Source organism: Dermacentor andersoni, chromosome 8 (assembly GCF_023375885.2).
Source record: "Dermacentor andersoni chromosome 8, qqDerAnde1_hic_scaffold, whole genome shotgun sequence".
Taxonomy (NCBI): Eukaryota; Metazoa; Arthropoda; class Arachnida; order Ixodida; family Ixodidae; genus Dermacentor; species Dermacentor andersoni.
Window position 1 is genome coordinate 140,129,711 of NC_092821.1, and position 17,298 is coordinate 140,147,008.

General features: G+C 45.3%; 1 protein-coding gene and 2 long non-coding RNA genes across 3 annotated transcripts in view; 2 read left to right on the forward strand and 1 right to left on the reverse strand.

The window, feature by feature from the left end:
* The window catches only part of LOC126526051 (uncharacterized), a 74,661-nt gene that overhangs the window by 21,505 nt on the left and 35,858 nt on the right, over positions 1 to 17,298 (reverse strand). Inside the window, exon 7 of the mRNA XM_072284132.1 lies at positions 596 to 725. Coding sequence (XP_072140233.1) covers positions 596 to 725 — 130 coding nt within the window. The remainder of the gene's footprint in view (positions 1 to 595; positions 726 to 17,298) is intronic.
* On the forward strand, positions 8,706 to 12,363 carry LOC140219887 (uncharacterized). The gene is made up of 4 exons (XR_011896145.1): positions 8,706 to 9,135; positions 9,732 to 9,805; positions 11,576 to 11,663; positions 12,246 to 12,363. It is a non-coding gene; the product is annotated as an uncharacterized lncRNA (long non-coding RNA).
* On the forward strand, positions 13,031 to 14,751 carry LOC140219888 (uncharacterized). The gene is made up of 3 exons (XR_011896146.1): positions 13,031 to 13,203; positions 14,012 to 14,183; positions 14,678 to 14,751. It is a non-coding gene; the product is annotated as an uncharacterized lncRNA (long non-coding RNA).

Here is a 17,298-nt window from a genome sequence, read left to right on the forward strand (position 1 = left end):
GTGTTTTCGCATTTCGCCTCCATCGAAATGCGGCCGCCGTGGCCGGGATTCGATCCCGTGACCTCGTGCTCAGCAGCCCACCACCATATAGCCACTGAGCAACGCGAAGAAGTATTTATGTATGGGTCCCTTGCTGGAAATAAAGATCGTTGCAAGTTAGCGCCTGTGTGTGTCACGTCTCACTTTCGTCCTTGCCTTTTTCACGCGCTATAAGCCTCACAACCACGGCGGATTCTCGCGTAGAGGACGTCACTTTTGTTCGCTTTCAAAGCGAATAGCATTGTCTACCTTTACAGGTTATTCTGATCTAATGGGCTGTCAAGAGGCGAGGAACGCAAAGAAATGGAGAGCGTCTTTTGAGAACTGTTGACCACGAGGTTTGTGGTTCGATTGCCTACCACGCTGGCCGCATTCCGATGGTGTACCGACACGCTAGAAAGCTTGTGTAGCTAAAGTTGAATGCAGAGTCATGGGCGGTCGAAGTTGATCCCCAGCCACCCAACTGTATAAGGTGTTCCTCAATATCCGTGCGGTGCTTTGTGAAGCGGAACTCGCGTATTCTGATTTCATTCTGACATGAACCGGCGTGTGTTACCCGTGATGGGTGCCTCCAAGTTGCTGCTCCACCACATGTAGAGGTTCTCTCCGTGCAACGGGTTGGTCCTGTGCTGCATGCGGTCCCTCTGCGCCATCACCAGGGCCCAGGCTTGAGCGTAGCGATCCAACTGCGGCAGGACGTAGATCACAAGCAGTGTGTCATTCATCAGAGGCGAAATAAATTGTTAGTCACAATTCACAAAAGCTTATCGCGTACAAATGATTTCGATTATTGGACGCCCTTTGCAACGAAACGAACGGAGCGTTACATTTTCAGGATCGCAAGAAACTCAAATTGCTTGCTCTGCGTAGCTCCAATACTACCAAACTTGGAAGGAAGCTAAGAGTCTAACACCGTATGGCCGAACGGAAAATGACAGGCCTATGCTAAGAGACCGAAAGGTGGCAGTATGGAAACGCCAGCATCTGGAATCCTTGGCCTAACGCGAGCCGAGGTACAATGTCAGGCGAAAAGTGTGCCTGAACACATGACCAAGGCCTGCTGTAGCTATCTTTCTATCTGATCTCAAAAAATATTTCCGCCGCCAATATCTGTGAGTGGTGGCGCTGGCTAACACTCCCAGGGTTCTACTAGGAAACATAAACACCCAAGAAAATGGATGTGGAAATGGCGCCGCGGTAGCTCAATTGGTAGAGCATCGCACGCGAAATGCGAAGATTGTGGGATCGTTCTCCACCTGCGGCGAGTTGTTTTTTCATCCACTTTCATTTCCACTAATCTATCGTTTCTTTATTTCGTTTATTAAACACAAGTGATTTCCCCTATGTTGTCCTTGGTGTCAGTGTTTCTTGGCTTCTTATGATATGACTAATAAAAACCGGGCCCCTAGGATAACCCCCTTTCTTCTCGTTGATCTCAAAAAGCTATACATGTCGCGTTCAGCATTCGCTGTATCTAGACGAGTTTATATAGCCAGTTGGCAACTATGCTGGGCGAATAAGGTTTTGTATTCGCTATATCTAACCGTGCGTGCACATGCAGCTGGCGACCATGCGGAGAGAACAATGACCGATTCAAGTAACTGTACTCCTTCTATACTCCGTTTCATACATCAGCTGCAACGCTGTATAAGTTGCGCAAGAAGTCTGGTCACCAAAATTTATCATTCCGCGCGATCGCGTCAATGCTTCGCTGCGCGCCAGGAGGCGTTCGCTCGCGCAAGCATGCACGTGAGGGTGCCGCGACGGGCAACCAAAAGAAACAACGAAAAGCAAATTGATTTAAAACAACGTGTTAGCAGCCGTATGAGTACAGGGTTCGTTCGTTTCTAAGAGTAATGTTTTTTTAATTCAGAAAAGCTTATATAAAGAAAATTGTCAGAAAAATCGGGTCGGGAAACATCGAGCTGTTTCTAAGTACGAACGCAGCCACTACAAAAAGTATCTCCAGCTTCCACAGAGTTGCACCTGATGTATGAAACGGAGTATAATTAGAGTGAACTAGATTGAAGGAGTGGGTCCAGCGAGGGCTCCGTGCTGAGGGATAATCCAGATGGCGCCACCATCGCCTTTTCCTGAAGGCCACTAGAGTTACTGTATATGCTACCAAAGGTAGCATAGTTGCGCGTCTGTTTTATCACGCCGCTAGCGCCTCTATTGGCAGAACGTCATCACGTGGTAGTCAAGCAACCGTGCATTGCGGAGACGCAGATGCTCAAGCCATTTTTCGTATTTCCCGACGCCGCCGCTGCAGCGAATTGGATTGGGGCCACCGCACCGCACCGTTACGAGCATGGTCACAAGAATACTTTTCTTCTTGTTGCAGGCTTTTTTGCTGTTGCAAATCTCGCCGATGTTATCCTGCCTTGGGTGCAACGTCACTACCGGTGCAGGAATTTAGTAAGAGCCGGGCTGGAACCAGCGTGAAAGCATCATTTAACCGTCATCGCCATTTCCATCTCTCGACCGGATCTTCCCCTGGCAACACCACGCCACTATCTGCGCGGGAGCATTGCCTTCGCTACAAAGGCACCGACCCTTCACGGACCACTTGGGGCACCACACCGCTACGAGCATGGTCACAAGAATGCCTTTCTTCTTGCTGCAGGTTGGTTATTTGCCGGGCGCATCTTGTACTCGCTCTAGCGATCCGTGCTTACTTGCGGTGTCGTGCCCTTCAGACACTTTCAAGCGTTGCCAAGTGTTTTTGTGTCGGTGCATATGTTCTTTCGCCGTCAATCCTCACTTTGTCTCCTTGCTTCTTGTTCTGTCAGGCGATATCGAGTTAAATCCTGGTCCTCCTCCGTCCCTTGACTCTATTGCTGAGAGTTTGTCACGCTTAGAACTTGCACAAGATTCCGTTCTCTCTGAAGTTGCATTGATTCGCCCTTCCCAGTCGAATTTCCAAAGCTTTGCTTTTCACATTGTTGGCAATGTCATTGTCGATGCCTGGCCACCAGACATGGCTCCTGGCAATCATTTAACATTTTTCAATAGCAGGGTGACTGGCGTGAAGTACTCCAAGTACTTCGGCCTGCAGTGATTTTGGAACCACGACTCTTGACCGCCATAGTAGGCAGCTTTCACGGAGACTGAGTTCTGAGCTTCTTGTGTTGAAAGGGTTCCACTCTGGCCCAGCTGGGAGGCTCTCTCCTTTCAATATAGAATGCACAACGTGACCCAGAACTGGATCGTTCCTGGTGGCTCGTGCCACCACAGCAGGTGAAAGAAGTCGTGAATAGGCCTCCTTCAACATGAAAATCTCGGCAGGGTCAGGCAGTGCGGTGCTGTCGTTAGGTAGTGGCAGTATGCTAAGAGCATCAGCTTCGCTAAGCTCTCTTCCAGGCTTGTATACAAGTGCGTACTTGTACGCGGATAGCTTGAGAGCCGACCTGACTAATCTTGGTGATGCTTGCTCAGGGTAAGGCTTGTTGGCACCCAGCAGTCCGACAAGTGGCTTGTGGTCAGTGTATGCTTCAAAGGGTGTGCCCCACAAGTTCTGGTGGAACCGATCTACATCAAACACGAGTAAAAGGGCCTCCCTGTCAAGTTGACTGTAATTTCGTTCTGCTTTTGACAAGCTCCATGAGGCAAAAGTAATGTGATCTTCTCGGCCATCAGCATCTTTGTGAGCCAGAACTGCACCTATGCCATAAGGCGATGCGTCACAGCTGAGACACACAGGCTTGTCAGGGCGGAAATGTACGAGAAGTGGAGCTGAGGTCACCAGGTGCTTGCAGGCTGTGAATGCGTCCTGATGATCCCCACTCCCATTTCTTTCCATCACAAAGAAGGGAGGGCAGGGGATAAAGAAGTGTAGAAAGCTTAGGCAAAAAACGCCGATAAAAATGGACAAGTCCCAAGAAACTCTGAAATTCTTTGACGTCTTTTGGCATAAGGTCATGGAGAGTGGCAGCCGCCTTTTTGACGTTCGGGGAAAGGTTTTCCTTGCTGATGATGTGCCCAAGATGCTCCACTTGGGGCACGAAGAAATGACACTTCTCGAGTTTCACTTTGAGGTCAGATTCTTGAAGCTTGCGAAGCACAGCACGAAGGTTGTTGAAATGCTCAGCATCATTAGCGCCTGTGACAAGAATGTCGTTGAAATAGACGGCCACATGAGGTAGTCCTCTCAGCAAGTTCTCCATCCCACGTCGAAATATAGCAGGAGCTCACGACACTCAAGTGTAAGCGGATGTACTGAAACAACCCCATGTATGTCGAAATTGTGACGTACTCTCTGTAGGCCTTATCAAGGACTACTTGCTGATAGGCGTCGCACAAATCCAATTTGGGGAGTTTCTCACCCCCTGCAAGTACAGTCCACAGGTCCTCAGTCCTTGGAATTGAATACTTGTCCACTGTCGCTACTGGGTTGATGGTGACACTAAAATCTCCACAGATTCTGATGCGCCCATCCTTTTTTACCACAGGAACAATAGATGAAGCCCACCTTGATGTTTTCACTGGAACAAGGATGGCACCTCTTCTTAATCGTTGTATTTCTTGTATGACTCCATCTGTCAAGGCATATGGCCGAAGGCGTGGCTTGAAGAACCGGGATAGGACATCTGAAGGAACATGTAATGACGCTTTAGCACCTTTGAATGTATCAAGACCTTCTTCGAACACCTCTGCGAAGTCTTAGACTAGGTGTTTGATGTCAGAAAGTGCATATATGTTTACTTCAACATTGGAGAGACCGATGCCCAGCTCGCGCATCCAGTTGAGGCCTAGCAGAGTAGGTGAACTGTCCCCGGTCAGAAAAATGGGTAGATCCGCCTCCTTGCCATGAAACTTAACAAGGATATCAGCCTTGCCTCCAACTTTTTTCAGTTTCCCGGAATAGCTTCGCAGAAATACTTGCGACGGCTGCACATTAACCGAAGGCAGAAGCTCTAGAAGTCGCAACTTGGCAATGACGGAGACGCTTGACCCCGTGTCCACTTCCATGCGGAGTGGCTTGCCGCAAACGTCAACGGTGACGATGAAAGGCGGAGGCGTTTGGCGTAGTTAATTTGCCACATGTCGTAGACTTCTGAAGGCGAAGCTGTAGTGGCATCTTCATCGTTTACAGTGTGCAGGCGAAGGCGGTTGCTTGACGACTGCGAGCTTCGTGCAGTGGACGAACACTGCTTGTGAGGACTGCTGCTTCGGGCTTGGCTATCTTTTCGTTTCGTGTTGCAAACTTTCGTCAGATGACCTCGTTTGTGGCAGTAACTGCAGACGGTCTTCAGATGCTTGCATTCGGATGCAAGGTGTTCACCCCCGCAGCGATAGCAGGTGACGGCCACGGAACCTGACGACACGCGGTGTGTCGAAAAGGTGCCACTAGGGTTAGCTTGTGGAATCTCCCCGGCATCCCTTTTGGTGCTTCCATTGCTAGGGCTGTCTGCATGGTATCCTGGAAAGGGAGGTCCGCTTTTTCTAGTGTGAGGCTCGAGGGCGAACGACTGAAGGCACACGGGCATTGTCTCTTGGTAATTACATGTTTAATTACGACAGTAATGAGAAACACTGCAGCGCAACACGGCGACGCTCGCACACGCACACAAGACGGTCGGTCATTCCACAGGCAACGCGCCCTGTTCTCGGCAGTCTCCGCTGGCGTCTTTCCAGGCGCCCTCTAGTAGGTTGAGGACGAAATGCTAAACGGAGCAGCTGCGTGTGCTACCATCTGTCCAGAGACATAGGAGATAGGCAGTGCGGGATAGCTGACAGCTCACACTAGTAATGTTGTTTGAATGTCTGCGTTGTTCACACCACACACAATACGGTCGCGTATCATGTTTTCTAGTTCAGCACCGTAGTTGCAATGCTCAGAGAGTCTTTTCAGGGCTGCAATGAACCCGCCGATAGATTCGCCTTCCGCGCGAACACGGGAGTTGAAACGGAAACGCTGCACGACTGCACAGGGCTTCGGGCAATAGTAGTTACCAAGAACCAAAAGAATCTGTTCGAGCGTTTTGTCACTCGCCTTGTCGGGTTTTACCAAATTGCGAAGTAAAGCAAACGTCTTCTGCCCGCAGCAACTGATAAATACGGACGTTTGCTTGTATTCGGCGATATCGTTCGCCGCGAAAAATGCTTCGAATCGGTCCACATAGCCGGGCCTCGTCCCTCTAATTGCTAGAGACTGCCGAATTTCGGCATGTTGAACGGGTGGACGAAGCCTTGCGGGAACGCAGACTCACTTGAAACTTTTCAACTCGTCGCCAGTTGATGCGATTGCGTATGACTCAGTGAATGTGAACCATGTTGGCCTGTGAAGCGCAGCCACACACTAAACAATTTCTCACCCTTAAGGGTGTAAAGAAGGGTTTACACCCTACTGCACACCCTTCCAGCACCCTGTTTGGGCGGGAGCACCCTACGAGCAGGCCGCAAAGGGTGCATTTACCGGAAGGGTGTAAACGAGGGTGCCAGAAGGGTGCTATAACTAATGGGTGCTGAAGTGCTGATAAGGGTGTACAGTAGGCAACAAAATTTTGTGGCCCATGTGATCAGCAAACGAAGCGGATAGCTTTTAGAGGTCGCCCGGTTAGCCACCGCGGCCTCACCAGGAGCCTTGCCAACGTAGCGATCGGCTGAGTGGCGGTAGCGCCTGGCCGAGGTGCAGGTCCAGAAGGCATGATGCGCAAGCTCATTATACTGTCGGCTGTGTACGGCACTTGGGGAGCTGAAAGAGCAGCATTTTGGACTTTCACCACTTGTGCGGCCTCCAGCCAGCGCTTAATAAAGCTATCAGCTTCGTTCGCGGAACACGTGGCCCACAAACTTTTGTCTTCGACTGTACATGTAGTGTAGTATATTTGTTAATGTACACAGGATACAAAGAAATATTTAAACTAACAGGGCCACGGGAACACAATAAGGCTTTTGTGCAGGACAAATATTTATTTTTCTTGCAAAATACGAGTTTATGTCATTTCTTACCATCAAGAATGCATTGTAATTATATATGCATATATACGTAACGGTTTCAACGCAAAAAGCAGCACAAGTTCACTGTTTCACATCGTTTACATTTGTTATGTGCCTTCGAAGTCGGTACTGCTCGCATCCTCTTAGCCTTGCAAGCTTGCCTGCGCAGTTTGGGCCTTAGAACAGCGACGACACAGACCGAACACAACGCCCCAATCCATGCGCGCCATTCCAGAACATGAACACAATAAAAAGAAAAAAAAGGAGAACCAACAGAACACAGTTTCCGACAGAGCAGTAACAACTAATGGCAGGTCTTCTGCTTTTAGAGTTAGACTATTACCAATAATTTATTATTACGCGTTTTCGAATAATAATTTTACTTAGTGATTATGAGTTTCTTTTTGCTTTTGATTGCGTCACTGCAGCGATTGTTATCTTTTCACGCACTGCAGTAGGTGCTGAACATGGTCAGGTTTAATACCATTGCTGGCAACAAGGGTGAAGCTTCAGGCTCTCATTCTCTGAGTAAAAACGCAAAGGACAAACGCAAACCGTACCATAAAGTGTCAGTATTTTTTTCAATATCTATATGTTGCGCCATCTATGGGCAGCTTCGTGTACTGCATTTTATAAGGCAATAGGCAAAAATTAGCGTGGCTGTGCGCTGTTCTTGCTACCAGTCGGCGCAAAATATCTGTTTCTAAATAGTTTGAAGTTTATTTAGACTATGGCATTTCTGCGGCATGCTGTAATGACGAATTTCGCAACCGTCTCTTGTTCTGACATGGTTACTTTGTGCGGTTTGCCGCGTAATTCTCACTGCTCTCACTGCTGCGCGGTTCATGTTTGACTGCCTGTTGTTTGCAAGTGCCAGGGGTACTGTGTATGGAAATTTGCTTGCGATGCCACGCTGCCTAGTTAGTGTGCCCCACCTTGGTACGGCAAGGACATATATCCTTGCGGATGGCTACCTCAACGCGCTCAAAGAAGCAATTTGCGCGTGCCTGGTTCTGGGCGGCAAAGTCGACCTGACGTCGAGCTCGTTTCAGGCAAGTGCACGTGTTCCCTTGTTTGATTCTAACTGCACCTGCTAATGTAGCGTTATGCGGAAGTACTGACGATTATGATGAGGGAGGCTCTTCGCGACATGTTTGAATCCGAGTGGTGTTTACATCGCTAAAAGAAGTGTATCGCTTAGCATTAAACTGAAAGTATAATACTCGTTCGCGCTACATAATTCTCGCGCAGGCGCGGTAGCGCTGCAAACCTCGCGTTGCGCTTTTTTCGTTGCGGGGTGCTTTTCTCGTCGCGACGGTAGATTGCATTTTTACATCGAAGCCGCGTATCGCCAGACTCGTTATGTGCTTTAGTGCGAAGGCGACCAGCAACGAGCATTGTTGTCCATGTCTCTTATGTCGCCGCTTAGTTTTCGACTCACCCAAAATTTGCCTTGTCGCCTGGAGGTGCTGCTTATACGGAGTGCGACTAGTCAGTCAGGCGCCCTCAGACCGTACACGCTTGCCCTTTGCCATACAGCTGCTCCCCTTGCTCAGTCGTAGCGCGCGCGCGCGTGCAGCCTGTCATCGCCACTGTACCACTGTCCGCCATATACATAGAATTACTTTTGCAGTGGCTGTGAAGCATAGCAGAAAAACAAATAGCATTGTGCATGTCAGCAACTAAAGGCTAAAACATTTCCTGTGAGCTACATGTTAGCGCGCTCAAAGGTGTGATGCGTGTCATGCCCTGTACGAGCGCCTCAGTTACTGTGCCGATTCGTTTTAAGTGCTTTGTGGAGGATCGCTCGCCAAGCAAATGCTTATTAGTGCATTTCGCTCATATGACAGCAAATCCAGGGGCACATTACTAGACTGTTTTCTAATCCGAAAACAACAGTCCGCTGTTGCACATTTACAGTGGTTTGCAGCACATGAAGTAATGGAGGCAGTTTACAGCCTTGTCGTGCATAGAGATTCCTCAGGTCTCTGCACGATATAAAAACCAGTTGTACTTTACCGCTTTCAGATACTAGACAAGACGTTCGATGAGTATGTGGATCTCTCTCCTGAGGACACTATCCCAGGCTTATCGAAAATTTTACTGCGCCCACAAGTGGACAGTGAGCAGCAGTGTGCGTCAACATCGACTGAGGTATTTGTATTTGGTAGTCGCGTGTTCTGCGAATTCACAGCTTAGTTACGAATTCATGTGTCGGCTATTTATTTTAACAGTGGAGCTGTTTAAGCCGAGCGTTTCACATGCGAACAAAAAACTAGCACAGCGTTGCCGATTCCGCTAAACTGAGCTTAATCCAGTTGGAGCTTGGTTATGAAGTTGGTTCATTTGTAAGCCCAGGTAAGGTAGGGGTAATTGTTTCAATCATAATTAAGCAACTTATAATCGATAGTCAAACAATACTCAATCGATACCTAATCGATAATCGATCAATAAATTTTGGAAAAGCTTCATGTAGTTCGCCGGTAAGCATGGCAATGCGTAGTGTAGGCGAATCGATATCCAAACGATACCTAATCGATAATTGATCAATAATCCGTAAATTTCAGAAAAAGTGCTTGGTAGTACCCCGGTAAGCATGGCAATGCATCGTATAGGCCAATCGATAGCCACTCAATACCCAATTGATACCTAATCGATAATTGTGAGCTAGGTTCGCATCAGCTCCACTGTCTCTTTAGCATTGCGCCTCCAGTGCAAGGTGCGAACTATGCTATTTTTTTTTCTTGCAGCACATTGCGGCGAGCAGTATGGTGGCCAGTGGCAGCGACGATCATGAAAATGGCCTTGGAATTTCCTTCGATCTGTAAGTGTGTTTGAGTGTCACATTAGAATTTTAGGTAGTCTCACAGGGTGGCAGAATAATATTGGTTTCGCCTGTAATCATGTTTTGAAGAGAGATTTATTGAATGGAAAGGCATAGAAGTCGGCCTAATACATGCCTATAGCCTAGTACTCTGCACTTGGGAGGGGGAAGAACAAACAAAGATTGTTAAGAAAACCAAGGCACCTTATAGAAAGATGGTTGAACACGAAGCTTTATCCCATCTGAATTAAAATCCAAAGCCAACCATCACGTAACGAAACCAAGAAATGCTGAGCCACCTGATGCAATGCATATGTGATTTGATTGCTTGTTTACGATTGTAGTCACTGGCGTTTGGCTGTGTTCACCTGGTTTTGAACCTTGGGATCAGCGCTGCCATGACGTCTAGCTTCTGTTTCAATGCGCATGCTCGATTGGATCAGAACGGCGGCGCCAATGTCAGTAACACATATAGCTCACTGGTTTGTTCGCGGCTCCCACGTTTATATTGTCCGCAGTGGCAAAGAAAATTGCTGCGCCTGAAATTCTGCACATCATACGCGCTGCAGTTGTGGCAGTAAATTTTATGAATTCGCATCATACTGAACTTTGTTGCAGATGTGACTGTATCACTGAGATTCTGTTCAGATTTAACTCCTCTTTCCTCATAATAATTACGACGGGCTTTCTCGGAGTGAGAATGTTTGTTAAGGTCGAAGTACCATAAGTATTCCAAAACACAACACGCTTTGTATATCCTTGGCGAGTATTGTTGCAGTTAGTCGAGGCGCAGTTGATTGTAACTTTCCCAAACAAAAGCACGAGAATGTTCATTGCTGTCCTTATACTCATATCAGTGCCTCCTAATACCAGTGCGGTACTAGGTCTGGAACCTTAACAGTAAAATTAGTACTGGGCTTGGTTGGCACTGATATCATGCTATTTAGAATAATCTTATGCAATAGAAGAGCTAACATTAATTTTTTTCTGTGTTTACCTGTAGCTCACGTAGGGCACTGATATTTTTGTTACTGTAGCAACGTGTTGAAGACTGAGCTCTGAATGGCAGCTTTCTTGTAGGCTCTTTCTTGCAGCACACTTTTGTGCTGCCAAGCCTTGGCAATCTTCATGACATTATTAGCACTGGTAGCCCGATTTCGTCCGCAGCGTTCCGAAAAATTGTGGACATGCTGTTCACAGAAATGAAGAAGATGACACTAAGTAAATTACCTCTTATTTTTGATGGCTGTGGGGTTAGAAATGCCTGCTGAAGTATAAGGCCAGTCGGTACGAAATTTTGCAATATTCTTGCTACCACACTTAATGTGTAGAAATGTAACCGCCAGGTTTCCTGAATTTTTTGCGATTCTTTGGGAGAATGAGTAAAACAAAATGTTACTAATTGAAATTCGTGTACTTCGAAAAGCCACATAATTAATAAAATTGCCATTATCCCTTAATTAGTAAAGGAAATTCGCTGGCTAATTTGAGCTGGAAGCACGCACTGTTCTGCACAAGTTCGAAGATGTACGCTGGAAAAACCTGCCGATTCGGAAATTTTGTGTGGTCAGACAGGCTTTTAATTTATGTTTCACTGCATTAGATTTCATTTATAAATTCATTTAATCTGCAGACCTTGGAACTACAAAAATTTACTTGTTCTCCTCAAAGGCATTTGCAAAATTATTCATAGCTTCTCACTGTGTTAGGGGCAAAGCCATAATCTCGCTAAATGTGGACAACAATCTTAATATTGCGAATATTTTTCAGGTTCCCAACTCGTACTTTCTATTCAAGGGTGACCTCACTTTTGCTTGAGAAATACCCGCAGCTGAAGGACGTAGTAGGAAGTGGAGCTGTAAGTAAATTGTTATATTACTGGGGACCGCCAGCTGTGGGGATTCTAGGCAGTGTGGTTCTGGGCACATCCATTATCGTACAAATCCTTGAGCATGCAAATTGATTGAGGCTGGCAGAGATAGCAATATTCCCATACACTGCAAATGTAATAACTGCAGACAGAAGCTTCACCAGACGTGCATTTTCATATTAGGGGAAAATGCCTAGGGAAACCTATGAAGCTTTCATTACCTACACGAGGGGAGAGACTTGTGTCAGCACGCATTCGATCACGCTCGTAAAGAAACTGCTCTACCTGAAATCTTAAGTTCTTTTCTCTCAGAAATTGTGTGTGATCTTCTTGTTTTTTTGGGGTGTCCCTAATCTTTCCGTTCTTGACAGAACTTATTGCACATGCTAATAAAACCACTTTGAATTGGTAGTAGTCAGCATGTTTCTTTCTCATTTGTGTTGTTTGCACTGCTTTGCCTTTTCCTTGTTTCTTTAATGCGTACTAAAAATTTCATTTGACCCTTTCCTTTACTATAAGCGACCTCTGAATTTGTGCACAATATTATTTTATTGTTCATGCAACTCTCAGGACTCCTGGAAGGTAGCCTTGCTCTACAGATTCAAGAATCAGCGAAGGGTTCTTCCGTGCGATGGTCGCGAGGGTGCGAGAACCGTGCAAAGTTTGGATCACGCAGGAAGGGCGGGGAAGAAACAGCCACGGTGGAGCTCCAGCGGCACAAAGTGCAAAAGATGGTGAGAGGCATTCCGTAGTCAAATACAATATTTTGATTCGTTTATCTAGGATGATGTGTAGCAAGCTAATGGCGAGCGTAAAATTTTCATTTGCTAATGCTTTCAAATGTTTCAATTTTTTTTCACTGAATAGAAGCGCTCCGAATTTAATTCTGTCAATTAGTGCTCTCTGTTGTTTTAGGTGGCATTAAAGTATTTTGGATGCGTGATTGAATTTATGCTGGCGAAATATTTATCGAATCAATTTAGGTAGGCAAAACTAAAAACCACAAATCAGAAAGACCAATGGCAAAATAACGCAAGGGGACAGTTGAAACGCCTTTGGGGTACTAACAAAGTTGTTTGGTGCTCAACCGCAGTCCTTTGTGGGTTTGTTCCCTGTCTAGCAGGTGGGAACGAGGCCATATGTTAATCCATACAATTAGCTATGTAGTTGTGTGTTGGTGTAAATGTATCACATGAAAAGAATAGTGAATGGGGCCATTAGCTTTTGACAATACCTCTTGGACATTACTGCAATGTTTCCTTGCATACGGCAGGTGTATTTATGCCGCAATCAGCTGTATTGGTGTTGCTTCCCACAGGATGTTGCTATCTCTACAATAGCCGGAGAAGAAAAAAGTTTTGAAATGCACACGGAGTGGCTGAGCTGTGAATCGCGCAAAGGCTCTCCTGACGAGGATCAAATCAATGAAAGGATGGCCTCGACATGGCGCCAAGAAATTTCTGACGTCGCAACAAATAGTATTCATGAGGCGAAGAGGAAGTACCCATACATGATGAGCTTTGAGCGGGTAAGTAAACTTTTGCTACTATGTATGAAACAGCATTTACATTAAGTTAGCCTGCATGGTTGAGGAGGCAGCTGCATATAAAAAGAGCTAGAGCTTCTGTAACTGGTTGAAAAACTAATTTTAATGCACACACATGTTCTATTGTACTGCAAAAAACACTCAACTACTGCTCTCTAAATATTGTTCTGACGAAAAAGTTATTGCTCTAATGCATTTGGGCAGAAGACTCATTAGCTATGCCACCAAGGCTAGCCTTGTGCCACAGACACATGGCCATCAAAGGTACACCACAAGGCAATGAAAGTCGTTCAACGCTTCTATCAAGACATTGACATTTGTAATGACGACTGACTGAACTACATAGTGTGTGTACATAGTGCTTATGCGTGTGCAGTGCTTATGTGTGAAAAATACTAGAGAACTGTGTTGAAGATATAACCTATGAACTTAGCGAAAGCAACACTCCCTTTTTTTTAACTTCTTGTAGTAAGTGAGAAGGGGTAGCCGTCGCCAAGACAGTGAAAACTCCTCGATTCATTTCTATTTCAATAGAAGGTTAAACAATGAGCACCATAAATTGGTTTTCTTTTCTGTGTAACTCGAAATTTTCAGTTTCAAGTACAGCTTCAGAAAAAAGTTGCCATTTCTATTTTGTAAGGTCAGAGTGCTCACTTGGATTGTTTACATCTGTCTCCTGCCCAATCTACAATGTAAATGCTGTGCTTGTAGATACCATGGTAAAAATAACTGCTATGTATTTGCTGGGTTTTTGTTGTAGTGCACTTTGTATACATCTTATTTTTTGCAGTTTTGCAGTGACTTTGCAAGACTAACTAAGATTGACCCTTCACCTTGTATTGCAAAAGGGATCAACAAAATTGTGAAAATGGCAGAAATGAAACGCATCCCTTGCGAAGCAAGTGTAATGGTATCACTTGAACAGGCTCGTGAGATGTCACCGGAGAGGCTGCGAACACGACGTGAGTGCTGTTACAAAGGCTTAATCGGCAGCTTTTAGACCTACACTCCGTGACAAATTATTTTTGCAGGATCTCATCTTATAGGCATAACATTACAGTACATCTGTGTTTAACGATTTGGTTCTTTGAAGACAGTTCTTGAGGTTTTCAACTCATATCTGGTCTAAAACTGAAATTCTTTAATGGTACGTTGTTTGATGTGTAGAATGGAAATAAACTGGCATAGTGTTGCACAGTTGCATGCCTAGATCAAGAATATTCTGGGCCATGGCAGGCACTATAGAGTATTGGAATACCCATGGGGAAGGTCTTCAAGGTGCAGTGGACATAAATAAGGGGATGTTACCCTAGCACCAGTGTTCAGTTGCTTTTAGGGACAGAAAATCACGGCGCAAATAGTTTGCAAAACCAACCTTTGTCACAGATTTAGGGAATTTTAGGAAGGTACTCAAAAAGTGCATTAAAGTGTTTGCTATGAACCTTTCGCTTTGCAGACGTCCTAACAGTTGCAGCACTTCGGATACTGTCTTTCAATGTCAAGGAAGTTGATGGTCTGTCATCTTTGTGCGAGAGGAGGTAAGTTTCTTGCGAATTTGTTCTGGTACAATGTATGATTAGTACCCATGAGCTTTGCTTAAAACTGGTCAGCAATGCACGGTGCTTTACTGTGATAGTTCTACATCGAACACGGGAAGCATAATATCAACAAATATCTGGGCCCATTCAAAAAGGAATAAACGACTTTTAAATGGGCGACTTGAATTCCTGTAAAGACAAGTTCTCATTCTGCGTAGTCAGGCCCACGTGATCTCTGAAAAACTTGATTTTTCAAGGACGTAAGTGCAGCGCAATAACTCGTAAATAATTTTTTACAGCATGGCAGGTTAAATAATAATGCTGCTTGGAAGTACTCCCGTGGATCTGTTCAGGATTCCTTGCGTGGCTTCTATATACCACAATTCTAGGTAGAACCTCCTCGTGTGGTTAGCTTTAGTGCCAATGACACTCATGTTTTTCACGAAATGTATACATATGTTAAGCATGTGTTGGTTATTCTCTTGTGTATTTGGTACCTAGCAACATATAGCACATCAATAAACATGGTAGATAAATACCACATACGGACAGTGGCTGTACTATTGTGTAGGCTGCTCCCCCAATTTTGGGAGCCAATAATATAAAAGCAATCCTAAGAATTATATTCCAAACAAAGTAGTAAAGGAATAAGTAAAGCAAGTACTCTAAAAGCATAAAGGTGTTCCCCAGGGAGCTGCCACCTACTCTACTCTGAATGCATGGTATGTTGCGTCTTCAGACTTTATGCGCTTAACGTTACTGGCGTTTCGAATGTGAATGGACTGAAGAGACTATTTCATTACAAGGGTGGTGATGACAAGGGCCCGAGCAAGCTTAACATTACTGAAATTTTGAATGCCAATGGGCTAAAGAGAGACTTCAGTTACAAGTGTGGTGATGAGCAGGGCCCGAGCAGCCGTGAAGTATTAGCAGCAAAGAACCTGGAATATGTCTTGCAACTAGGTACCAGAGAGAGAGATGTTTATTTGAAGAAAGGCGGAGAGGTCGGCTTGAGCGTTAGTTTGCACTGGCCTGCTACTCTACACTGGGGAAGGGGGGAGAGAAAAAGAGCGATGAATGATAAGATAAGAAGGTGCATATACCTGTATACATGTCCATCACGTTGAGGTCATACTAGAGTCGTGCTTAGAGTCCAATGGCTTGAAGGAAAGCTATAGTCACTCCAGTGACCACAGCTGGGCTGTTGGTGTCAGGTCAAGGACCTAATACAATCTCTTAAGATATTGGTCTTTTAGTCACTCGTTGAATAGTAGGAAAAAGGCTCTGCCGTTCTCGCACATACGCTGGGCATGAGCAAAATATGTGCCCAAGTGTTTCTGGCGGTTGGCAGTGATCACAGTTGGGACCAATGTCACTGCAGCTGATATGCGTATAGCGCCTGGTGAGTGCAACACCAAGACGAATGCGGTGCATATTTTCCTACAAATGATTCATTAGACATTAGTATCCATTATCAATCAGTATTATTGGCCTACGAACGCCGAATAATTTATAATTGAATTTATTCTTAATGCTTCTGTTTTGATTTCATCTTAACAATGTCTGTGATGTGTAGTTGCTGTTTAGGTCACGTGAGACAGAGAAAAAGCTGTAATATAACTGCTGATACATAATTTGGGGTCTATAGCTCTTAAAACACGTTTGATTGTTGTAGTGAATTGAAACTATACCAGTGATTATATTGTCGTTCTTTCTTCATGTCTCGCGTGACGTAGTCAACTGCACCTCGTAACCACCATTGGATTGATGAAATTGAAGTATAAGAAAATAAATTCTAATAAGAATTATTTGGTGGTTGTAGGCGAATACCATATGGCCAACCATTTATTATGTCTACCACATCATTTAAAAGAAGAAAGCACGCGACTAAAGTCTCTATAGTCCTTTAAAATGGAACTGAAAATGCCACTTTCAAGTATGGGCCAATCCCCTCCTTCCTAAATTGCGAGAAGAGCGCTGTATTAGTTTTCATCAATGTTTAAATTAAGAGTGAATTGGCCTCAGCGAATTCTGTGCAACATATTTATTATAAAATAAAGCTGCAATCTCAAGAAGTGGGGGCAATTCTGGGCGTGGTCCCAAAATTTTCGTCGGGCATAAACCAAAATTGCATGCATAAATGTCAGACTAGCCATTTGCATTGTTAACATTGTTTGTATTGCGTTGAAATGATGTATAACCTGCAGAAAGCTTCATAAAGGGTGACTGAGTATGAAGAGGTGACAATGTACTATTCATGGTCTATTGGTGATGATGCAATATTTTTTTTGCTACTACAGGACCCGAGCGTTCCTGCAACCCCTTGCATCGTATTTTCTGGAGCAGACGTTGTAGAGGCTGACCTTCTCCACATCAAGGTGGACCGCGAGAAGTTGTTTGCGGTGAAAAATGGGGAGGAGGGGCTGGCGGCTGTCTTATCTGCTGACTGGCTCTTCAATATCCAGTACGACCGCAAGCTGTTCAACACTCTTGTCGTGTTGGAGCGCCTTTTCCTCGGGCTCACATTGAGTGCCCCTAG